Source organism: Antedon mediterranea, chromosome 1 (genome assembly GCF_964355755.1).
Source record: "Antedon mediterranea chromosome 1, ecAntMedi1.1, whole genome shotgun sequence".
Classification (NCBI taxonomy): Eukaryota; Metazoa; Echinodermata; class Crinoidea; order Comatulida; family Antedonidae; genus Antedon; species Antedon mediterranea.
In genome coordinates this window covers 19,915,503-19,941,992 of record NC_092670.1, presented here as the reverse complement: position 1 = coordinate 19,941,992, position 26,490 = coordinate 19,915,503, and the positions used below count along the sequence as shown (strand labels likewise).

Sequence of the window (26,490 nt, the reverse complement as noted above, 5' to 3'; positions counted from 1 at the left end):
CAATACCACTTTGCAAAAATTATAAATAACGAATGGTTGTAGAGAGTTGGAAATAATAATTGTTCATAATAGATATATTTATATTCACTCTAATTGAATATTTTGTTTTAAAATGACCGGAAGTGTGATTATTGACCTTTAACCTTTTAAAAAAATGCTTGCTGCAGAACGCAACTTAATGTCAAATTTTCCACACACACCACATAATTATGGTAATATTTTGCACAAAATTAAATGCAAGTCATTAACTTTTTACCTTCCATAGCCTATGTTTATCATGTAGTCTATTTAATTTTAACTTTAATTAAGCCAATCACAATTGAGCTATTTGTTAAATGTATTTATTTAACATTCACATGTCAACGTTAGAGAAAGATTGTGTTAAAAGCTTTTGCTAAATTTTGCTTATTTTGTGGTTGTCCGTTTCATTTCTTAGTTTTACAATGTTACAATTTTATTTTAGTGTTATGCTTGAAATGAAATCAATATAGTCACATATATGGTCATATTTTGGTCATTTTTCGACAAAACCCCTTAACATCGTAGTAAACTAGTAGTGTTTTGAAATTACATTACAAGATTATACCAAAATATGAATACAATTTAGTTGCCTTTTATTTATTATCTATTGTACAATTCACAATGTTTTTTTTTATCAACAACTTTTTCCCAAGTCATTGAAAATGAACGCATTCATTATGCAACAAACTCACCACTAAACTTAAAAAATGTCAATACCAAGCATTGTATTTATATTATATTTATTATCAATAATACTGTAAATGATCGAATAAGCGCCCATACCAAACCTTTTCAAAAAGCTTTGCTTTTATTCATCAGACTTGCCATGAAGAGACGTAACATTTTACCAGTACGCCTTTTGTACTCTTCTTTGTGTCTCTTTGTACCAATGTTGATGATAACAGCGGCTTTTAACAATCTTAAGGGGAACATGACTCAAATAAATAAGCGCCGCGCTCAACCATCTATATACACCACCACGGCACTTGTTCGATCAATTACGGTAAAAACCATAAGATTATTGTTTTGCCAGTTACAGTTTCTTTTTACAATATACAAACATCATTCTATCAAATTTATAAACAATTCTGGTAAAATGTATGTTGGCGCGATCAGTTTGTAACTATCCCAACATTATTATTATAAAAAAAAATAAAACCCTTAACGGATGAAATAGAAGGCATGAGAGAGAAATGTTGTGCCTGACACAGCGGTTGAATAACTACATACACCTTTAACCATTGACCCCTAAACAATTTGAATAAAAACTAATTATATAAAATATAATTTGTGTGGGTCAGGGAAAAACAATTTGATTGTAGAAAGAGAAAATAACAATCTAATAGACTAAAATATATATGGAACACAAGTTTTAAAAATCTGTACATATCTATAATTTAGTCTAATATTTTGTAGATTTTCTACGAACAGTTTCTGTAACATTTAGTTTGAAACTTTCTTGCGTTCAGATTTTCTTATTTTGAAATGGAAAAAAATTGCTCGAAAACTTAGTTTTTTAAACAAGTATACATTTATATTACATTAACAACATATGAAATGACTACACCTTATAGAACATATCTCTATTAAGAGAATCTATATTAATTTTACAATAGCAGAGAATTAAAAAAAAAAATATTATAAGTTAAACGATGTACAGCAACCATATGTATACAAAACTGCCAATGTTTTACTTTATATTTCAGAGTTCAGATTCTAAATCTGCTTATATTAAAACTAAGTGTTATTGTATAGCTTACCATCTTCTACATACAGACATACAGTCATAGGTTTTTGAAGTGAGGCAGAAAGATTAATATTTAAAAATTTCAGATACTAAGATGAATTTTACTTTTACCATACCAGTAATTGTAATGTAAGGCGGCTCAATTTTAGGCTGTTTTGAGTTAATGGGAGATGAAACTGATCAGACTACATCATAACATTTGACGAGTTTAACCTCTCGATCGAGTGCACCTCAAGATTATTCTACTGGAGATTAATTGGTTACCTTAAGGCAGGGTAGATTATGTTGTTTCTACCTCATAGGAACTGTTTTAGTCTCTTTCCTAATTGAGAATTTTGATTGCCTTTTCGAAGTAGTTGTACCGAGATCGCTTGTTCTTGTTCACGTGATCCAGGCCTAGCCAAGCCTTTTGTTGCATAGCTCCAGCTGTTTTCCAAAAAAAAAACCAAACAATTTGAATGTCAATATATTATGATTTGTGTACAATTGGTAAATGCCAATCAGATTATGTAGTCAATCAACCGACATCCATGAATAAGTTTGAGCCACACTATACCTGGGAAGTTGGACAGATAGACCACTCAGTCCTTAAGTCCATCATATAACAGGTAGTGGAATAAGCCAAGAATACAAATATGTTCAAAATGGGGATATATCTAAAATTCTATACTTTATGGCTTTCTGATCCTCAAATTTCACCTAATTAATTATGGTAGTGTTGTTGTTTTCCTTAATACCAACTTGTAAGGTTATAAAAACTGTCGTATCTATAGGTTTGGATTAAAATGACTTACCTCCACCTCTACCTGGTAGAAAGTCCTTAATTGATACTCTATATTCATCTGAAACCAAGAAATACATTCGTTAGCTGTGTTGTAACTAGCGAGTGCTAGCAGGCAAGAGGCGAATGAATCTGATCATCGCCATAGCTGTTTTTTCTAGCCACTAAGCTACGCATACAACAAAGGGTCAACATCTCCTGTCTAGTTGGCCTCCAAAGACCATAGTGCTTGCTTATTCTTCCTTTTTGGGGGGAAAACTAATGCTCCTGAACAATCCTGGATATGAACTTGATCAGTGCTATTAATTGGGGAAAAATAACTAAACTTACCCTCTGTAATGTAACTTGTCTTCCCCAATAGTACAATAGCAAATTTAATCTGTAAAAACAACAATTTTGAAGGTTTTCATGGCGAAATCAAATATTGGTATAAAGTTTGCGGTACACCACGTGTATTAGTTCTGAAAAGAACAGTTCTTTTCAGAACTAATATACATGGTGTACCGCAAACTTTATATCAACAAACAATGGATATTGAATTAACCATTTATTTCTACATTTACTGCTACACAGACACATGTTTTGATGTTGATATAATGATAATAATGTTTTTACTATGACACATGCATTGGAAGGCAGCCAACCAACTTACCTTTTCGAGTTCTTTTTCTGAGATTTCTAACTGGTTTTTTATTCGTTCGCGAACCTCTGTAAATGGCTCGCCTTCTTGGACCCTAATTAGAAACGGAACACCAAACATTGAGAAGAGTTCTTTTTGAAAGTGTGCAACACATAGTAGTAATTCCGTCTCATTTAAATCCAGCTGATCTTCAGGAATTTCCTAAAATAAAACACAACAAAAATATTTTTCCCACTCTTTTATTCATTCCACAATAATATTCAGAATAATAACCGGGACCCTCATTAGAAGCAAAAACTTGTCTCATGAGGGCCTATAATGCATATGATACATGAAAAGAAAATGAAAACAAACATTTGTCCCAATGGGACTATAACAGAGCCTACTTTATAATAAATATACAAACCTCAATTCTGTATGTTTTAGGACCAACTGGGTTAAGACACTCTAGTAAGACATCCTCTTGTGGCACTTGGTGAATTTTGTTACTTATAACTTCTAGGAGCCTTAATTTTCCTGAGCCGTTGTTGCCTAACGTTCGGTTCTTTAGTAACTTGGCCTCCATCAGTAGACCTGCTACTGTATCATCCTTATTTGTATAAAGGAACATTTCCTAAAATATAAAAAAGTACATCCTCTTATCTTATGTTATTATTTTTACAAAATTTGTTTTTGTGCAACAACTCGGCTACCCTTTGGCTATCGGAGTTTCACCAAATATAGGCTTTATCATCAGTTCTCCCGATGTAATCATATATACTGATTTCACAATTTCGCCGCAATATACTCCAATGATTTATGAATATATTTGATTTGATCTTTATCAATTTGCAGTATAAATTTTATTTTACTAACTCCACGCGCGGCCCAAAGATAAACAAAAAAAAGCAAAAATTAATATCCCACCAACGACCAACGTTGCCAGCAAATACCAGGAAGTCGCAAATTGATTACACAAACCCGGAAATTACTTCTACCACGGACAGTTGGAAATCAGAAATTTTATAACTAACTTTTATAATATCTAATTCCTAAGAGAAAAATATGGAACTAATGTTATCAAATCTATGTTTCCAAAGTATCTGAGATAGATAGGGTAGGTTAGGTATCCTTGGAGAGGAGATCCCAACAGAAGTTTTCTATTGTTCTCTCCTACTCAGAATTAAGCTGATAATTTATAATTAGATAGAAAAAAAATAATCTCACCTCTTCTTGTAGTTTATTACTGACCCATACACATCGAAATTGCTTCTTATTTTCAAATTCGTTGATTTTGATTGTGAGCTAAAATAAAAGAGTATAAAAGTGAATAAATCTACCACCTATAAATTATACAAAATGAAGTGAAAATGCAAACAATCAAATGCAACAGCCAGCTGTGCAGGCTTTATAAAGGATTAGAAAGTTTTATGCAAGTTACTAGCCATATGCAAATTAGCTGACCTGCTCAATCAAATTTGAGCAATTGTGTAAACACAGGCAGTCATAGACAAGAATTAGGGTGGTACTGTAAGTGAATTAACTTAACTTACCCTTTGACTTAATTAACTTACCCTTTGATAATAGAGCTTCTTAACGTTTGGGGTTCTTGGTTTTAATGAAAATATAAGGTCACGTAGTGTTCCCTCATAAGCACAACGAATCGGATGGCTTGGAGCATCTCGATGCCTGTAACAAAGACCACACAATTAAATGAGCGCAAGGTGAATGAGCCTATGGTATATGGGCACAAGGCGAATGAGCGCAAGATGAATGAGCACAAGATGATCATACAAAAGCATCAAATAAATGCAAGCCCATTGCCCAAGTGTGTTGTGGGATTATCACACAAGGACCAAAATGAACTATACCCACAGGCATGGATGCTTAATGACTTTTTTATGTGGTCATCCACCAAACAAATATAGCAATACTTTCCAAGAGAGCAAGTTTAAAAAGACTTACGGTTGTGCTCTAAAAAGCTGCAACAACATAGGATCTGTATCTAACTTGGCCGCAATTGCCTTGGCTATCTGTTACATAAAAAGAATTAATTAATATTGCATTTATGGTAATTTCATGTTTTATGTTTGGTTATCGCCAAATTAAATGCTTTAAATATAAATGTAAATATATACCTGGAAGTAGTTCATTTTGACGGACAATGTAAGCGTGAATCCAGGGTCATTTAAATTGGTTTTGTCACATAACAAAACTTCTATCCTGTAGTACAGGTCACGGAAGTAATCCTTTGCTGTCGCCAGCTCATACTGATCATTTTCAGGGTCTTCACTATAGCAACAAATGTAAACATCAATTGAAATATATATGTAGGAAAACAGTGAATACATATACTTCTCTCATGTACTTTCACTCATTTTCCTAGTAGCAACATTGTATATTTTTTATCGGGTTATCATGCTTTGGAAAAGTTTTCATTTCTCGTCCTTGCAACGATATTGTTCATTTACAGTAGAAACTTTATATAAGAGGTTTTTCATGACCCAACAAAGTGTTCCATTAATAGGAGTGTCCCAAAAGAGTTTGTACTGATATCAAAATCATAGGTTTACCTTTGAAACACCAGTATATCCCCATCCATTAACTCATCCACTGCTTTGTCTAGCTGTAACCGGACATCTTGTATCTTCTCTGTTAAGTTTGGTTTCACTTCCTAAAGAAATACAAAGCATTAGCTTGTTTTTGCTGCTGTTTTAGAGCCACTACTTTTACTAGCAAAAGCTATCTGAAGCAGTGCCAGATTTATTTTTGCATACTTACCTCATATATAATGAGTGGAGTGCCCTCTGGAAAGTCTCCTCTTTCACACAACAATGGAATTAGTTCATCTGTAAAATAAGATTGGGACGATAATTCAATGTAGAAAGAATTGGTAAATTAAAGTTCATCTAGCTATGTCATATTTTCAGACGCATCCAACTTGCCAATTACAGAATGGATAAACTGTAATTGGTATTATTTTAGGCTTAAAGGAGTGAAGCAGAAAGAGTTGTGAATTACAACCCTAAAACTAAGTCAGGGTTGAACCCTGGATTGGAAGGCAAGCACACCACCAAGCTAACTGCTACACTAAATTATCAGCTTCATTCAACTTACATATCTTCTGTGTGATAGACACGGCAATATGTCCACAGTAGGAAATGGTTTTTGTCTTTGGGTCGTACTTCTTTAAGAATAGGAGAACATCGTTTTCTTTGTCGAAATGAGGCAACGCCTTTTGACATTCAGGATCTGCTGTTTCTAGAAATACAATCCACGTAGGATCGTTCTCTGAAATATCATACACCTGACAAAATTTAAAATGTTAAATTCAAAATACACTTCTATTGCTCATTATGAACAAATAGATATTGCTACAAATATAAATTAGAGAAAAAATACAATATAATTTACTGTTTTCTCGGCGTCTTCGACCTCTAAGGTTGTCGGCCGATTTGTCTGGTTTGTTCTCAAGGTTAGTGGCCATATGCGCATGTTATCAATCGGATAACCGTACGAATCTGATAGCAGTTCCATCACACCAGAAAGATTTAAGCTTTTGAGAATTTGAAAATCCCTAAAAACAAAAGTTACATGTAAGGGAATAATTGAAAACTGAATTAATTTATTCACAGTCAATATAATTTTAATGATTACCGTGACTTAATCTTGTTCATGTCAAACAGGTCGTTGCCTTGGTGACCATAGAATTGGTCCTCTGTGTAAACTTTTAACATCATATATAAATGAGCTTCTGATTTGTCTTTTCTTTGCATTTCTAATTTCCTTTATTTAAAGACAAAAACGTGTATAAGTATTACCAAACTGATTATTTCTATACACTTGTTGGTTATAATGTAACACTCATTGTAAAACGTCGTTATATTCCACTCAAATGTACTAATGTCTGAAAATACTCCAGAAGTCCAAGACAGTTGTAACAAAACATCAAGGCTTTCTCAGCTGTACTTTATTCCCTTTTGGAAATGCATGGTGTTCTGCAAATCTAACTTTACTAACATTTTACAAATACTAATATAAATAAACTGTTCAGTACCTCTCGTCTGTTATTTGTTTTTGCAGTGTATCAGGGTTCATCTCTTACTGGTTGAAGAATGTCACCTTCATAAAAACAGTCAGTAAAATATTTAAATCACAATGCTAAGCATGCATGTATAAGGTTATGTTCACACTAAGCGTGAATTTGGTTCAGTGGTCATAAAAAATCCTTTGCTTCATCACATTTTTTAGACGCTGCATTCACACTCATAAAATTTGTTATGATGAGACTGTAGCCCTACAACTTGCTTGAATGGTGGTACATGCATTGATGGCTCAGATAGATATGCACACTCATAATTCCACAGTGGAAACAACTGTGAAATTAGTACGGAAATTCAATTAGAGGGCTTTAGGACAATGACACATGATTTGCATGTTTGAATACAGTAAAAACCCCTATGTAATTCCCTTGTTTGTTTCACAGGAAATTGTCCCATATTAATCCATTCTGGCATAAAAATAGGGTGAACCTGGTTGGAACAAATTGCAATAGACTTTTTTCTTCAGGGATGTCTAGTACTCCTGACAAAAAGTCTAAACAAATCCGGGGGAACATGTTTAAATCTTCATTTCAAAATGGCTGTTATTTTAATATAGATATACTTTGTATCTAGTGGATGTATAAAGTTTATATTTTCTCTAAAAGTGACTACAATACCACTTTGCAAAAATTCTAAATAACGAATGGTTGTAGAGAGTTGGAAATAATAATTGTTCATAATAGATATATTTATATTCACTCTAATTGAATATTTTGTTTTAAAATGACCGGAAGTGTGATTATTGACCTTTAACCTTTTAAAAAAATGCTTGCTGCAGAACGCAACTTAATGTCAAATTTTCCACACACACCACATAATTATGGTAATATTTTGCACAAAATTAAATGCAAGTCATTAACTTTTTACCTTCCATAGCCTATGTTTATCATGTAGTCTATTTAATTTTAACTTTAATTAAGCCAATCACAATTGAGCTATTTGTTAAATGTATTTATTTAACATTCACATGTCAACGTTAGAGAAAGATTGTGTTAAAAGCTTTTGCTAAATTTTGCTTATTTTGTGGTTGTCCGTTTCATTTCTTAGTTTTACAATGTTACAATTTTATTTTAGTGTTATGCTTGAAATGAAATCAATATAGTCACATATATGGTCATATTTTGGTCATTTTTCGACAAAACCCCTTAACATCGTAGTAAACTAGTAGTGTTTTGAAATTACATTACAAGATTATACCAAAATATGAATACAATTTAGTTGCCTTTTATTTATTATCTATTGTACAATTCACAATGTTTTTTTTTATCAACAACTTTTTCCCAAGTCATTGAAAATGAACGCATTCATTATGCAACAAACTCACCACTAAACTTAAAAAATGTCAATACCAAGCAGTGTATTTATATTATATTTATTATCAATAATACTGTAAATGATCGAATAAGCGCCCATACCAAACCTTTTCAAAAAGCTTTGCTTTTATTCATCAGACTTGCCATGAAGAGACGTAACATTTTACCAGTACGCCTTTTGTACTCTTCTTTGTGTCTCTTTGTACCAATGTTGATGATAACAGCGGCTTTTAACAATCTTAAGGGGAACATGACTCAAATAAATAAGCGCCGCGCTCAACCATCTATATACACCACCACGGCACTTGTTCGATCAATTACGGTAAAAACCATAAGATTATTGTTTTGCCAGTTACAGTTTCTTTTTACAATATACAAACATCATTCTATCAAATTTATAAACAATTCTGGTAAAATGTATGTTGGCGCGATCAGTTTGTAACTATCCCAACATTATTATTATAAAAAAAAATAAAACCCTTAACGGATGAAATAGAAGGCATGAGAGAGAAATGTTGTGCCTGACACAGCGGTTGAATAACTACATACACCTTTAACCATTGACCCCTAAACAATTTGAATAAAAACTAATTATATAAAATATAATTTGTGTGGGTCAGGGAAAAACAATTTCATTGTAGAAAGAGAAAATAACAATCAAATAGACTAAAATATATATGGAACACAAGTTTTAAAAATCTGTACATATCTATAATTTAGTCTAATATTTTGTAGATTTTCTACGAACAGTTTCTGTAACATTTAGTTTGAAACTTTCTTGCGTTCAGATTTTCTTATTTTGAAATGGAAAAAAATTGCTCGAAAACTTAGTTTTTTAAACAAGTATACATTTATATTACATTAACAACATATGAAATGACTACACCTTATAGAACATATCTCTATTAAGAGAATCTATATTAATTTTACAATAGCAGAGAATTAAAAAAAAAAATATTATAAGTTAAACGATGTACAGCAACCATATGTATACAAAACTGCCAATGTTTTACTTTATATTTCAGAGTTCAGATTCTAAATCTGCTTATATTAAAACTAAGTGTTATTGTATAGCTTACCATCTTCTACATACAGACATACAGTCATAGGTTTTTGAAGTGAGGCAGAAAGATTAATATTTAAAAATTTCAGATACTAAGATGAATTTTACTTTTACCATACCAGTAATTGTAATGTAAGGCGGCTCAATTTTAGGCTGTTTTGAGTTAATGGGAGATGAAACTGATCAGACTACATCATAACATTTGACGAGTTTAACCTCTCGATCGAGTGCACCTCAAGATTATTCTACTGGAGATTAATTGGTTACCTTAAGGCAGGGTAGATTATGTTGTTTCTACCTCATAGGAACTGTTTTAGTCTCTTTCCTAATTGAGAATTTTGATTGCCTTTTCGAAGTAGTTGTACCGAGATCGCTTGTTCTTGTTCACGTGATCCAGGCCTAGCCAAGCCTTTTGTTGCATAGCTCCAGCTGTTTTCCAAAAAAAAAACCAAACAATTTGAATGTCAATATATTATGATTTGTGTACAATTGGTAAATGCCAATCAGATTATGTAGTCAATCAACCGACATCCATGAATAAGTTTGAGCCACACTATACCTGGGAAGTTGGACAGATAGACCACTCAGTCCTTAAGTCCATCATATAACAGGTAGTGGAATAAGCCAAGAATACAAATATGTTCAAAATGGGGATATACCTAAAATTCTATACTTTATGGCTTTCTGATCCTCAAATTTCACCTAATTAATTATGGTAGTGTTGTTGTTTTCCTTAATACCAACTTGTAAGGTTATAAAAACTGTCGTATCTATAGGTTTGGATTATAAAATGACTTACCTCCACCTGATGTTGGTAGAAAGTCCTTAATTGATACTCTATATTCATCTGAAACCAAGAAATACATTCGTTAGCTGTGTTGTAACTAGCGAGTGCTAGCAGGCAAGAGGCGAATGAATCTGATCATCGCCATAGCTGTTTTTTCTAGCCACTAAGCTACGCATACAACAAAGGGTCAACATCTCCTGTCTAGTTGGCCTCCAAAGACCATAGTGCTTGCTTATTCTTCCTTTTTGGGGGGAAAACTAATGCTCCTGAACAATCCTGGATATGAACTTGATCAGTGCTATTAATTGGGGAAAAATAACTAAACTTACCCTCTGTAATGTAACTTGTCTTCCCCAATAGTACAATAGCAAATTTAATCTGTAAAAACAACAATTTTGAAGGTTTTCATGGCGAAATCAAATATTGGTATAAAGTTTGCGGTACACCACGTGTATTAGTTCTGAAAAGAACAGTTCTTTTCAGAACTAATATACATGGTGTACCGCAAACTTTATATCAACAAACAATGGATATTGAATTAACCATTTATTTCTACATTTACTGCTACACAGACACATGTTTTGATGTTGATATAATGATAATAATGTTTTTACTATGACACATGCATTGGAAGGCAGCCAACCAACTTACCTTTTCGAGTTCTTTTTCTGAGATTTCTAACTGGTTTTTTATTCGTTCGCGAACCTCTGTAAATGGCTCGCCTTCTTGGACCCTAATTAGAAACGGAACACCAAACATTGAGAAGAGTTCTTTTTGAAAGTGTGCAACACATAGTAGTAATTCCGTCTCATTTAAATCCAGCTGATCTTCAGGAATTTCCTAAAATGAAACACAAGAAAAAAACCTTACAACAGCAGTAATATTATTCCTACTCTTTCATTCATTCTACAATTATTCAGAATAATAATAACTGGGACCCTCGTTAGAAGCAAAAGCTTGTCTCACGACGGCCTATAATGCATGATACATGGAAAGAAAATGAAAACAAACATTTGTCCCAATGGGACTATAACAGAGCCTACTTTATAATAAATATACAAACCTCAATTCGGTATGTTTTAGTACCAACTGGGTTAAGACACTCTAGTAAGACATCCTCTTGTTGCACTTGGTGAATTTTGTTACTTATAACTTCTAGGAGCCTTAATTTTCCTGAGCCGTTGTTGCCTAACGTTCGATTCTTTAGTAACTTGGCCTCCATCAGTAGACCTGCTACTGTATCATCCTTATTTGGATAAAGGACCATTTCCTAAAATATAAAACAGTACATTTTATTCTTTTATCTCATGTTATTATTTTTACAAAATTTGTTTTTGTGCAACAACTCGGCTACCCTTTGGCTATCGGAATTGCACCAAATTCAAGTTTCACCAACGACCAACATTGCCGGCTAGAGAGGGCAGTAAATACCAGGAAGTTACCAAATTGATTACACCAACCCGGAAATTACTTCTACCGCGAACAGTTAAAAATCAGAAATTTTGTTTTAAAACCTTTCATAACATCTAATTCCTAAGAGAGAAATATGAAAAAATATCATAATGGTGAACACTAATGTTACCAAACCTACGTTTCCAAACCATCTGAGATAGATAGATATGGTAGGTATCCTTGGAGAGGAGATCCGTACAGAAGTTTCTATTGTGCTCGCCTATCTCAGAATTACTGTAAATCTTCTAATTGTAACCCTGGGTTATTATTCTTTGATTGTTTTTTAGGGTGGGTTACTATTAGAAGGGGGTTACTATTAGAGTAGTGGGTTACTATTACTAATCTTAAATTAGGCATCTGAAAATAGTAACCCACCCCAACTTTTCCCGTCAGCAACTCATAGCAAAATAATAAAACAGTATAAATAAACAAATTTGGTTGAATTTATTTTATAAACTCAAAAACCCTCAGTCCTCCCACACTCCCAAGATAAAGATGCATTATCTCCTTATTTTCAAAATATGGCTGCATCATAAACGATCAATAGCTGTTGTGACTCTAATAGCAACCCCTATGGGTTACTATTAGAGTAGCGAGTTATTATGATAGATTGACTTATATAAGGTGGGTTAATATTAGAAGGGGGTTACTATGAGAGTGTGTGTTACTATAGCCCCTTTCTCACAGATGTGCCTGCAATATACCGGTATTATGCTGGCGTCGTGCCGGTATCGTTACCGGCATATACCCATTCTCATCAGACTATCGTGCCGGAAATATAACCGGTATATACCGACTTTCTGTGAGAAAGGAGTCGGACATATTCGGCCAACAAAAAGTCTCTCTGACAAAATAATTATTGAGGGCGTCCTTTATTGTTACTATTTTCGTCTAGCGATATATGGCAGCGAATTATAAGTTACAGATTATTATTTTCCTTTATAGCATATTTATGCAATACATGCTATGTACAGTATATTGTGCATATATTATACAGGTACAGCAATTAATTAGCCGTCATCGGCAATCTGTAAAACACCTTAAAAGGCTGTACAATTTACAAGGCGACGAAGGGTCAGGCACCAACAAACAAAGAGCTATGAATGGCCTATAGTCTATGATTATGCTACAAATTTCTTCTTGTCCCCTTATTTTAAGCAGCTATCTTATCTCATTATCCCTCCAGTTCGACATTATTATTGTTAATTGAATTGAATCGGCACCTAAGTGATACACTTGACCGAGCAAGGTATCAAAGCCTCGACGGGGAATTAAATATAACCCCGGAATATAACGGCGTTACGTTCTCACAGAATGCCCGTCTGGCATTGCGGGGAATATCCCTAGTAATATTACTAGGTATAAAGCAGGTCATGTCGATGCCGGTATGATGCCAAGATGACCCGTTCTCACAGAAAACCATACCGGCATGGTAATGGTATATTCCCGTAATATTCCTGGCACACAGCTCTGTGAGAAAGGGGCTTACTAGAAGATTTACGGAAAGCATAATTTATATTTAGATAGAAAAAAAATAATCTCACCTCTTCTTTTAGTTTATTACTGACCCATACACATCGAAATTGTTTCTTATTTTCAAGTTCGTTGATTTTGATTGTGAGCTAAAATAAAAGAGTATAATGTGAATTATCTGACAACTATAAATTATTCAGAATGAAGTCAAAAGGTAAAAAATCAAATGCAACAGACAAATGTGAAGGCTTTACAGAGTCTTATGCAAATTACCAGTCATATGCAAATTAGCTGACTCGGTCAATGTACAATACCAATCAAATTTGAGCAATTGTAGTCATCGACAAGAATTAGGGTGGTACTGTAAGTGAATTAACTAACTTACCCTTTGATAATAGAGCTTCTTAACGTTTGGGGTTCTTGGTTTTAATGGAAATATAAGGTCACGTAGTGTTCCCTCATAAGCACAACGAATCGGATGGCTTGGACCATCTCGATGCCTGTAACAACAAACAACAAACAATTAAATGAGCGCAAGGAGAATGAGCGCAAGGAGAATGAGCACAAGGTGAATGAGCGCAAGGTGAATGAGCGTAAGGCGAATGAGCACAAAGAGAATGAGCGCAAGGTGAATGAGCGCAAGGTGAATGAGCGCAATATGACTGAGCGCAAGGTGAATGAGCACAAGATGATTTTACAAAAGCATCAAATAAATGCAAGCCCATGCCTTTGAACATGAAGTGTGTGGTGGGATTATCACACAAGGACCAAAATGAATATACCCACAGACATGAACGCTTTTTGCATAAAAATGTCTTTTGTATGTGGCCAGCATATTGCAATAAGCAAGTTTAAAAGACTTACGGTTGTGCTCTAAACAGCTGCAACAACATAGGATCTGTATCTAGCTTGGCCGCAATTGCCTTGGCTATCTGTTACATAAAAAGAATTAATTAATATTGCATTTATGGTAATTTCATGTTTTATGTTTGGTTATCGCCAAATTAAATGCTTTAAATACAAATGTAAATATATACCTGGAAGTAGTTCATTTTGACGGACAACGTAAGCGTGAATCCAGGGTCATTTAAATTGGTTTTGTCGCATAACAAAACTTCTATCCTGTAGTACAGGTCACGGAAGTAATCCTTTGCTGTCGCCAGCTCATACTGATCATTTTCAGGGTCGTCCCTATGGCAACAAATGTAAACATCAATTGAAATATATATGTAGGAAAACAATGAATACACAAACCCCCTTCCCCTCTTTCACCTATTTTCTTGGTAGCTACATTAAGGGTTCCACTAATAGGAGTGTCCCAAAGAGGTTGTACTGTATTAAAAATCATAGGTTTACCTTTGAAACACCAGTATATCCCCATCCATTAACTCATCCAATGCTTTGTCTAGCTGTAGCCGGACATCTTGGATCTTCTCTGTTAAGTTTGGTTTCACTTCCTAAAGAAATACAAAGCATTAGCTTGTTTTTGCTGCTGTTTTAGAGCCACTACTTTTACTAGCAAAAGCCATATGAAGCGATTCAAGATTTATTTTTGCATACTTACCTCATATATAATGAGTGGAGTGCCCTCTGGAAAGCCCCCTCTTTCACACAACAATGGAATTAGTTCATCTGTAAATTAAAGGTTGGGACGTTAATACGATGTTAAAAGAATTGGTGAAATTCATCTTCTAGCTATGCCATGTTTTGTCCTCTCTTTTTTTCATACGCATCCAATAGTGATTAAATTACAGGATGGATAAACTGTAACTAATCATACTTATACTACGCTACCAAACTAGTTTGAAAGAAAAAGTGTGAGTGCCCATATATGGTAGTGATATGCCATCATCATGTCTATATATGGGCACATTACATTTTTTTGTCACATAAAGTTTGAAAGTGTAGACAGAGCTTTAGTCTCATTTGAGGCTTAGGGAGAAGAGTAGAAAGAGTTGTGAGTTATACACTAGCTCAGGATTAAATCCTAGATTGAAAGTCAATCATGTTAAACCACTAAGCTACATCTCCACTGGATTAAGTAGCTTCATCCAACTTACATATCTTCTGTGTGATAGACACGGCAATATGTCCACAGTAGGAAATGGTTTTTGTCTTTGGGTCGTACTTCTTTAAGAATAGGAGAACATCGCTATCTTTGTCGAACTGAGGCAACGCCTTTTGACATTCAGGATCTGCTGTTTCTAGGAATACGATCCACGTAGGATCATTCTCTGCAATATCATACACCTAACAATCAAAATTTAAAATGTTAAATTCAAAACACTCTTCTATAGCCCATTATGGACAAATAGATATTGGTACGAATATTAATTAGAGAAAAAATACAATATAACTTACTGTTTTCTCGGCGTCTTCGACCTCTAAGGTCGTCGGCCGATTTGTCTGGTTTGTTCTCAAGGTTAGTGGCCATATGCGCATGTTATCAATCGGATAACCGTACGAATCAGATAGCAGTTCCATCACACCAGAAAGATTTAAGCTTTTGAGAATTCGAAAATCCCTAAAAACAAAAGTTACATGTTAAGAGAGTGGTTTAAATTGAAAACTATTTTATTCACTGACAATACAATTTCAATGATTACCGTGACTTAATCTTGTCCATGTCAAAGAGGTCGTTGCCTTGGTGACCATAGAATTGGTCCTCTGTGTAAGCTTTTAACATCATATATAAATGAGCTTCTGATTTGTCTTTCCTCCTTTGTATTTCTAATTTCCTTTACACATAAAAAAAAAATATATATTACCAAACTGATTGATTTCTATATATTTGGTGGTAATTATTAGTACTACTTCATTTCAATTCACACTGTAGCTGGCAATACTAATATAATTTAAGTGTTCAGTACCTCTCTTCCGTTATTCGCTTTTGCAATGTATCGGGTATATCTTCATCTGTTACTAGTTCAAGAATGTCATCTAAATAGAGGGGAAAACAAAGTCAAAATCACAATACTAAGCATGCATGTATAAACCTATGTTCACACTGAGACCGGATTCGGTCCAGTGGTCAAAGAAAATGTTGTCCTATGTCACATTTCGGATACTGCTTTTCACACAAATACGTTTTGTACAGAATCCTAAATGTTCTATTCTTAATACATTCATTTTTCAGTAATTTTCTATCTGGACTTCCAACGAAAATCCTGGATTTAGTATAAATGTATATTACATTCCACAATGTTGCAGTGTTGTGTATAAGCAGGCTTGTAGTACATAATATACATACCTATACAACTATCTCTTATATACACCAACATGTACGCGTTTGTACAATGCCGTACGGAAAGATCATCATCGTTTCCACCAAAGTTGTTATCGATGGCCTCTTGCTTTGTGCATCTTGATACAACATCATCATCAAACTTACACCACTAAAAACATGAAATGAATGAAGATTAGAATACATTATTTGGGCATATCACTACCGTATTTGGGCATATCCCTCTATATTTGGGCATATCACTCTATATTTGGGCATATCACTCTATATTTGGGCATATCACTCCATATTTGGGCATATCACTCCATATTTGGGCACATTACTCCATATTTGAGCACACACACTTTATAGACAGAGCTTAATGGTCAGTAAGAGTAATAATACTACCAAAACACAGTGTGTATAATATTCTCACCTTTCCATCTCCTTTTGGGTTGATGAATACAACATAATGGCCACCATGATTGTCACCACTATGAACTAACACAGCGTGTAATGTATACGTTGATGGCGTCGGTTCTGGATCAGCCAAGAAATCCGTCAGATTTAACTTGAAAGGGAACTCATACCTGAAACAGACCACATCATCATATCTTATAATAGTTACTTATTTACTGGCTGTCAATCTTGTTGCATTTTATTTCTGTTAACAATCACTATAAATCTTAATGCTGATTTTGTCAACGAAAATTGTCAGATGATATACAAATTCAAAAACATATATACCACTATGTTCTAACTACAGTAGAATACCCATCAACAAAATGTTTAATTGGGGTGTCCCCTGAATATTGATTGACTGTAGTGTTAAAACATATATTGCATCTCATTTCTTTAAACTGAAATATGTCCAGTTAAAAGGTATATGATCTGAGGTTTTAAATGAATTGGGGTTGGACATGGTGTTAAAACATATATTGTCCCTTGATCATTCCAAAGTAAAGTGTCCCCTTAATATGGGTGTTCAAAAGGAGAGGTTCTATTGTATTCCTCTTTGCCTTTTGGCCTACCTGTCGTTAATCTTGACATTGGAATCGGTGTGAGGGTCATACTGGAACCGCATGAGTTGTAAGTGAAGTACTGGCGGCAACGAACAGAATAAAACTCCTTTTACAGCCTCCTACAAAAACAAACATGCTATAGTTTCTAATTGTGTACACTAAGAAATAGGTATGGCAAAGTACTATTGGAAAATAGTGCCTGTTATTAACTGCAGGTTTAGAAATAGTTACCAGACACCAACTTTGTGGCCTACAGTGATGTTCATTCCACACATACAGTAAACCTTTATTTTACGTACAGTATAACCTTCATTTTACGTATTACGTACAGTACGAGACTGAAAGACGTACGTAAAACATGGGTATCGTAAAATCCAGGTTGACATTACTTATAGCATGCAGCGGTCACTAGCTAGGCTACGCCTAGACTAATCTAAGCCTCACATCACATCAAAAAAACAAATGTTCTACTGTACTACTTTAGTGGGTAAGCTATAAGAACTTAGGTTTAGCCTACCTGTAAACCATACTCCCCTGCATCATATTTATTTTCTCCTTCCATGTTCTCTTTGGCAATGTAATCTTCAAAAGATTCATAAACTAAAAAGATATAAAGTATACATAGAAAGTATATATAGAAATATATAACGAGTAATGTTGACAACCTGGGTGACTCCACTCACTTCCACCTAACACAACTACGTCCATGACATCTTAACATAGCTATTCAATTCACATTTACATTTATTTATTTGTTATTTAAAAAAACAATAATTACAAATTGAAATTATAAAATATAATAATAGACAATGATGAAAATCCTGTGGTGGGATTGCCTAAGACAAGTTAATAAGTTAAGTTCTTACCATTTTTTTTGCCTTTAATATTCATTTGTATATCATAAAATGATTCTTCCCTGGATGAGACATAGTCAACGTGTTTACACATAATATAAGACTGTGAAGAAAGAACAACCAATTTGTTTAGTACAATTGACAACAAAACAAAAACTACTGGACGAAAACTATGCTTTAAAAGTGTTAAGAGGCTTTGGTAGTGGCATAGTTAACTAAAGTAGAACAAGGCTAATACAAGAAGAGGGATTTAATATGATCAGAAGGGTAATACTTACAGACATTCTACCTTCAAATAGTTTCGGCATGACACCTTCAACACATGTCCCCTTCATTTTAGATTCCATATTGTCTAAAAGCTGTAAAAATAAAGCATGCAATGCATATTATATATAGGTCATGTTGTTCTACAGTAACTGCAGTAATTCATACCTATTGTTTATATTCCAAATACTTACCACTCTGCAAAGTTCTTGTACATCATGCTGCATAAAGGAATCTAACGTCTCCCACCTAAATGAAAAGCATGTCATCACATTATATTAATATTTTAGCCTGTCAACAATGAGGCAAATAGACTGAACTGAATGGGATCAAAGGACCAGAATAGCAATACCAAATGAATCTTATATTGTTGTGTCATTGAAATTAACGGGGGTTACTAGTACATCACAGCCACTGGGAATCTAGTCTTTGACTAAAGAGGTTGCCCAGTATAAATAAATAAGAATAACAACATGCTAATGAAAGTCAGCCAATACCTATTCACTTGGACTCAAATTGTCTAGCATTGAACTGTATACACATGCTTTACTTACCCAAATGATTTTGTAAGTTTCTTTGTCGCAACTGCCTTGTCACTGTATTGTAATTCGTAGAAGACTCTTTGCATTGCTAATGGCACACTCTTTGAGGAATCGTCACTCTCCGTTGGCATCAGGTATACAGCCTACAAGTGTTTAAAAAATATAAACATTTATCTACAAAGCTCCTTGAAAAATTGAGAAGGGTATTAAGTATTCTCTCTTATTTCTATAAATGAAGGCCTTAAGGCCCATTTACACTAGGATGATAACGATCGACGATAAATACCTGTGTATTTTACTACATAAAAAAAAGAAATCTAAACAATTTTAGGATAACCATTCATGCTGTCTTTGATAAACTAATATTTTTTTAAATCCAATCAAATGATGCAATAACCAATAACAATAAAATCGTATCATCATGATACATTATTAGCTCTTACTAATCATGACGTCATTTGTTTGGACATTTGAAAAATATTATTTTCATATTATTTCATAGGATTAACTTCTGCAAAGCAATATGATGTTGAAGTTCTACTTTGCATGACTCGACCAATCTCGGCCTACACTATATGTTTAGGATTCTATAACGGTAGAGATGGTTATCCTATGGTTTTAGAAGGAAAACTGTTTAGATTTCTTTTATTTTATGCAGGAAAAATGCAGTTATTTGTTTATCGTCGATCGTTATCGTCCTAGTGTGAACTGGCCTTTAGTTCCACTGTATTTCGTTGTAATTTGGTGTACTGATGGTAAAAATCTTTAATATTTACTGACCTTTCTGAGTTTATTTGTGAAGAATAACGCTTGTAGTAGTGAGTTCATGTAACAGGTAGCACCCTGGTTCTTTAGTCCTACATAGCCAGTCAGCTTCTTTGAATCCCAACTATAACAACAAAAATAACAATTTAGAGAAGAGAACCTTGAGAGCACTATGACACTCAGTAAGCTGATAAGGAATAGGACAATTATGCTATTAACATTGCATTAGCACAAAAGTAAGAAAATATTTTTTTTTTAACCTGAATTTCCGTAAGAAACAAACAAAATCTGAATCTTATTTGGATACTAGACTTTTATTAAAGTGGTACAAGTAAAGCTCTGTCTACACTATCAAACTTTATGTGACAAAAAAATGTGATGTGCCCATATATAGACATGATGTCATATCACTACCATATTTGGGTATATCACTACCCTATTTGGACATATCACATCTGTTTTGTCAAACTAGTTTGATAGTGTAGACAGAGGTTAACAGAGGTGTGGCAACCAAAAACAAACAAGAGTAATATTAAAACAATACCAATGACAAATTCAATTATTAAAAACACTGTACTTTTATAATCTTATTTACAAACCATGACTATGCATGTTTCAATACTCATATTTTACTTTCTTTTTCTGATGTATTTCCTTGTTGTAAAATTAATTTTCTTTGATAAAGGAGCAATATAGATTTTAATCAAATTGTAGTATTCTTGCAATTTGAATTTCCTTGTTAGTTGGAAAATAAACAACAAACTTACCTTACGCCATGAGGGGCATCTGCAAACACTTTAACTTCTAACTCTATTGTGTCATCTACAACAAAACCTCTTTCTGGATCTAGTAAATCCTGAAATGAAAATATACCATAGACATACAAAAATAAGAAATAATGAAATACAGTCAACTAAATAAAGATTGATAAATATGACAATTCCATATATGGGCACATCACATTTTGACCTTTTGACCTGGCCTATTATGTCTGGCTTTCTGTTTATCTTTTAATGTTAAGAATGAATTTGGGACCTTTTTGGACCTCAATAAAGAGTTTCCAGTTTTTAGAAAGTCCAGTAATCGGAGAGTTGACTGTACACAAGTACCACGACTGAATGATGTGATTTATTTTATTTATTTCCTTTATTGCATCAAGTAAGCAGTGATTGTCCTTAAAGTGACGTTGAGTGGATGTCAGGTCAGACTTAAATATAAACAATAAATAAATAATAAACAGATTTGTAGTTCAATCAACTTACCGTCCATGAAATAAAATGCCCAAATCCCCAATCATTTTCCTTATTGTAGAAAACATGAGTGATTCCTGTTGGGAAAAATAAAAAACTTATAAAAAAACATATTTATTATTGTTCATATACTTCACTTTTATCTTATCTTTTAATGGTCTTGAATTATTATCTGATTTCCTTATTTTTTCTACTAACTTTTCACGTGATCTTCTTTATCCTTCTTGCGATTCTTCAGTGTTAGATCAGCAGCAGCATTGCACGACCATTGTCTAGAATTAAAGCAACAAAAATATATAACAACCAGCACAATACACAGATAACAGAAAAAACCACAGAAAATGAAAATAAAAAAATAATATGCATGTATTAACGGCTGGAATTTATATTAGGCCAATTATTGAGAGATCTACAATGGCATAACACAGGTTGTAAAGGTCCCTGGTTAGGCAATATATTGAAAGGCCCTTTAACGCTGGTTAGTTTACATTGGGGCTCCCTAAGCTCTGAGCCCCTGGGTTTAGCCAGTGAGCGCTGTTAGCTGCTACGCTCTACTGTATCAAATCTATTTATACTGAGATATCAAGCCTAGTTCCAAGCATTTGCACAGACCTGAATTGTTAGAGAAACAATCACATAGAAACTCATTTAATTTGTTGGGCTTATTTCTGAAATGAAGGCACAAACTACTTACGGTGATTCACACTCTGCATTGCATTGTAAGAAAAACCCAAGACTTTTTATTTGTCGTTCATTGTGACTGCTTCTTGGCATTGCCATGATTTTCCTAAAATATTAAATTTAAAGTTATTATATTACGAAAATATAGTGGATGTTTGCTGGAGGATGTTAGACACCATCTTGGTTAGCTTCATCAAAAAGTATGATTGAAGCTTTTAAGCTCTGTCTACACTATCAAACGTGATGTGCCCATATATGGATATGATAATGTCATATCACTACTATATTTGGGTATATCACTACCATATTTACTTTTGTTAAACTAGTTTGATAGTATAGACAGAGGTTTAGAAGTTATTGTTGCTCACCATGGTAAGTTCCTGACGGTGGTTGGTTGACTCAGAGCTGTCTCTTTTAACTTGCTAACATTTTCTACCACAAAGTTAAATGTGGCCTGCGACCTACTTCCATCTGTCAAAAGCAAACATAGATAATAAAACTCAATGTGCATGAATGACAATTTGAGATGACACTTTGTAAACAACAAAATACAATGGCAATAACAAACACTTTATTTTATTATTTTGTATTACCTAATATGTTCAATTTTGTTAGGGTTACATGTTTAAAGCACATGTGCTTATTTTGAATCCCATTTTATTATCATACTTATTGTATCTGTATATGATTTATTTTAATCTTGAATAAAAAATGTTGATGAAACTTAAATAAATTGGCTTTTTATAACTTGTTTCTAATTTCTACCTGCCATACTACTTTCTAGGAAAGATTACAGTACAGCATTTTTCAAAAGCTTATTACAATTACGACTTATTGTGTAATGCGCTGCGCTCGCACTAGCTTATTCAGTTAAAAAGGATAAAAAATACACCACCCTGAAGTGTCTTCACTATACACATAGGCTAAGTTGTATAAATATAATGCTGTCTTAGTTTGATTTCAGGACCATGTTTTAAACAGGACCTGAGAAGTTACCTACTACATGAAATCTCAACCACTAACCTTGTTCTAACCACTCTTCATCAGGATCCGGTTGCCCATCTTGCGCCTCCATTGCCATGTCGCCGTTGACAACCGTGCCATTCTCGTCTTCTTTGTCATTGCCACTCTTGACAGGTGATTGGTTGCCCCTTGTATCAGGTGACTCTTGACCTGCCGAGTCTGCCGGCTGTTGTTCCACGTCAGGTGCTGGTAAAACAAATTACAAAACAATATTTTAATATTATAATTATTCTACTGTATAGTAGAATAGGACAGATGTTGGTGCTTAATTCTCAGAACAGTGGTGTTTGGTTAGTGTTAGTTTCACTGTCACTTTGTAGAAAGACTGGGTTGGTGACGGCCTCAGACATTTTACTTGAAATAATCTTTAACTTGTATACTCTGAAGCATGGTGGGATTCGGTCATCTGATATAATTAAATCTAAATTTATTATGTCTGTAATTTTTTTATTGCTACACAATGTTGTAATTATAGTTTATTACACAAGCGATTAGCGAAAGCAATTTTTGAATCCCCGGTCACATATTGTACAGTACAGATGTATTATATATGTGTATAAAGTTGAATGTATGTAAGTACTGTAATTCGACAACCTTCTAGTGCCTACTAAAGTACAGTATGACAAATAATTATGTTTCCAAATTTTTGGTTTTGGCAATAAAAGGGATTGAATGTATTATTTATATTTTTATTTATTTATTTTATTATTAATTAAATATATTATCATCTAATTTCATTTGAATTGATTAGTATGTCCTTCCTTCCCTTTTAAACATTAACCTACAGAAGATTTTTTGCAAATATTTTAGTATAGTATATTTATGTATAAATTATTACTTGAAAACATACAATAACATAATCATTTTTAAATTAAGAAATTGCACTCAGTGGTATTACATCGTCGCTTCATGTCTATTATTAGCTAACTCACAGCCATTACTTATCATATTCATTTTGATTCTTTGATTTCATTATTTTTCTATTATGAATATCTTATTTTGGGATCAACTATCACTAGTCTGATACAGTGTTTAGGTTCATTATGTAGTCAGGTCACATAATAATCTTGCCAATTTCAGCTCTCAGTATATAATAATATACTTGTAGTTTGTACTACATTTTTTAAGCACACACATATAAACTATCTGTGAGAGACTTTGATGGCCACTTTTATGTACTTGGATGAGATTAATGAATCTTGTAATACACATGAATCTGCATCTTACTGTACTGCACATGGCTAATATCTTCAACATTGGCTAATACCATATAATAAGAAACAGAACATTAAAATAATTAATGTTCAAATACTATAATAGATTAATTGATTTACGGGTTGTTAACTTAGCCAGCCTAGTGACAAACTTTTGAACCGTAATGACATTCTCAAACCATTCCCTTGGTGATCGTCAACATACGGTACATAAGCCATTTTTTTGCATTCTGCCCATGTAACGGGGCCCTCATTAATTAATTTAATGGTCGCATAGTTAAATATACATAATACTTAAAAATCAGCCAATCACAATTCCAAAATTAAACATGAATATTTAATAATGAGGACATAATTAACATATATTAAAAAGACACTAAATATGGTTTAATAATCGACCAATGAGAATATTGCCATTGAGGGGGAGGTAACCGCAAAATTAATAACAATTTAAAACCATTTAATGATTTATTAACACTATAACCCTGATCATACATTCGTTAATGAAAAACATATTTATTAATTAATTATTAGGTATCATTAGTGAAAGTTGAATGAATATCAATGATGAAATGTACAGATATTCTTTCTTTTGTTTGGGTGTACATTACAGGAACTGTAGTGGTACTATATATTTTTAAAACAACCAGTTGATTGGGTACTAGAATAATGCGGGAATTAACAGTTACTTACAGTAGCATAGATCTGTTCGAGATATATTATTTTTACTGTACGTTGAAAAAAAAAGGATCAATCCCTCAATATATTGTTTCAATTTCCAGTGTATACTGTATACAGTGAGAAATTGCAATTTAATATATTAATTAATGTGTATACTGTATTTTTTTAAGGCTTGTACAGTATAAATCAGTATACTGTACAAATGAATGTTTATGATGAGTAAATGGTATAAATCATTTTATGATTGAGGTGAAATATGAAAGTTATATTTTCACTTGGCTCTTGCCTCGTGAAAATATAATTGTTTTACCATTTTGAATGATTTCTGTATGTACAGTAAGTCTATTATTATTATAAATGTATTATATCAAATATCGTAAACTATTATTTGTGAAATTGAATTGAATTGAATAACATTAAGAATAACTGGTTAAAATCACAATTTAAACAACACAATTATTAAGCTAAATACTTTACAGTAGGTATACAACAAAATAACAAAAGAAAACGCTGGCTTAAAAAACAACTTTTAATAAAATACAATATGTTAATTTAATTAATAATAATAGTTGTGTATTCATTTTTAAATAACAGAAATAAAAATCCTGGTTCCAATTTCATCAACGAGGCTAGGCTGTGTAGTCGTAGTAGTAGTATAGGCTAGCCTCTCTGCCTAACTAACTCTGCACGGATTCCCCTCTGCACCACCACCACCACCACCGTGCACTGTCTCCAGAGATCCAGGACTGGTTTTCTTTTTCATCAAGGAAAATAGATAAACAAACAAAAAATAAAATAATAAATAAATTTACCCTCTTGCGTTTCCATCTCCTCTGTCTCCTCGAGGTTGTGCACCGGATCCTGCTCGTCCTTCTTATCTTGTTCACCTAGGTGATTCATCATTCCATTTGCACCTTTCTTATGTCCCGTTCGCTTACCACCCTTCTTGTTCGCGAGCGAGCCCTTCTCACTGCCCTGAGACGCAGGAGCTTTGTGAGACGCCGGGGGCACCTTAACGTGCTTGCTCGCGATGCGCCCAATCTCTGCTGTCGGTACCCCTGCGTTCAGGGGGATTCATGAAGAAAAGAATTCAATGGGCTTCAAAACAAAACGATAGCTGAAATATACTTTACGGGCGTTTCTATCTGCATCTCTTTCTGCATTACCGCACTCAATGAAAAATGGCGATAAACTTTATGCCAAATGAATTGTGGGATATATGAAAATGGATTGCAGAAAGTATGGACACGCAATGTATTTATTCAATATACTACAAATAAATTACACTATTATTTTTTTTTAAAGACATTACTGAACCATGATATATGTAGAATATTCAAAATCTTAAAATGTGTTAGTAAAAAGCCTGAATATTGAGTAAAACTGCAACATTAAAAATCATAGTGTCAGTACTTGGAAGGCTAAATTTAGTATGATACGAAAAACCATGTTTTAAATAAATTATTTGTATATTTGATTTTTTGCAAATGTCTTTCTATTTAAACATAATAAAATACATCTATACAATATCTAAATTAATATGGACTTCAATTTGTATTGGTAATGTAAAATTATACAACATGAAATTAATCAATCAATAAGACATTTATAT

At 33.4% G+C, this 26,490-nt stretch overlaps 2 protein-coding genes across 2 annotated transcripts; both read right to left on the bottom strand.

The window, feature by feature from the left end:
- Positions 1–597: 597 nt before the first annotated feature.
- Positions 598–8,376, bottom strand: LOC140060934 (ubiquitin carboxyl-terminal hydrolase 7-like). Its single transcript, XM_072107308.1, has 15 exons — positions 7,226–8,376; positions 6,826–6,954; positions 6,583–6,745; positions 6,286–6,475; positions 5,950–6,017; positions 5,742–5,842; positions 5,307–5,460; positions 5,134–5,201; positions 4,743–4,857; positions 4,396–4,473; positions 3,596–3,802; positions 3,202–3,390; positions 2,880–2,928; positions 2,563–2,610; positions 598–2,194 (listed from the first exon to the last, which is right to left on the bottom strand). Exons 1-15 carry the CDS (start codon positions 7,264–7,266, stop codon positions 2,091–2,093), a joined length of 1,704 nt encoding a protein of 567 aa, XP_071963409.1. The 5' UTR covers positions 7,267–8,376; the 3' UTR covers positions 598–2,090.
- Positions 8,377–8,479: 103 nt separating this feature from the next.
- Positions 8,480–26,076, bottom strand: LOC140060901 (ubiquitin carboxyl-terminal hydrolase 7-like). The gene is made up of 31 exons (XM_072107273.1): positions 25,691–26,076; positions 22,984–23,169; positions 22,329–22,431; positions 21,974–22,066; positions 21,478–21,551; positions 21,292–21,356; positions 20,797–20,885; positions 20,045–20,153; positions 19,277–19,407; positions 18,917–18,971; positions 18,737–18,817; positions 18,471–18,561; positions 18,122–18,204; positions 17,614–17,723; positions 17,019–17,172; positions 16,610–16,754; positions 16,230–16,299; positions 15,966–16,097; positions 15,721–15,883; positions 15,420–15,609; positions 14,924–14,991; positions 14,716–14,816; positions 14,397–14,550; positions 14,224–14,291; positions 13,745–13,859; positions 13,431–13,508; positions 11,498–11,704; positions 11,086–11,274; positions 10,764–10,812; positions 10,447–10,494; positions 8,480–10,076 (listed from the first exon to the last, which is right to left on the bottom strand). Exons 1-31 carry the CDS (start codon positions 25,779–25,781, stop codon positions 9,973–9,975), a joined length of 3,396 nt encoding a protein of 1,131 aa, XP_071963374.1. The 5' UTR covers positions 25,782–26,076; the 3' UTR covers positions 8,480–9,972.
- Positions 26,077–26,490: the final 414 nt, after the last annotated feature.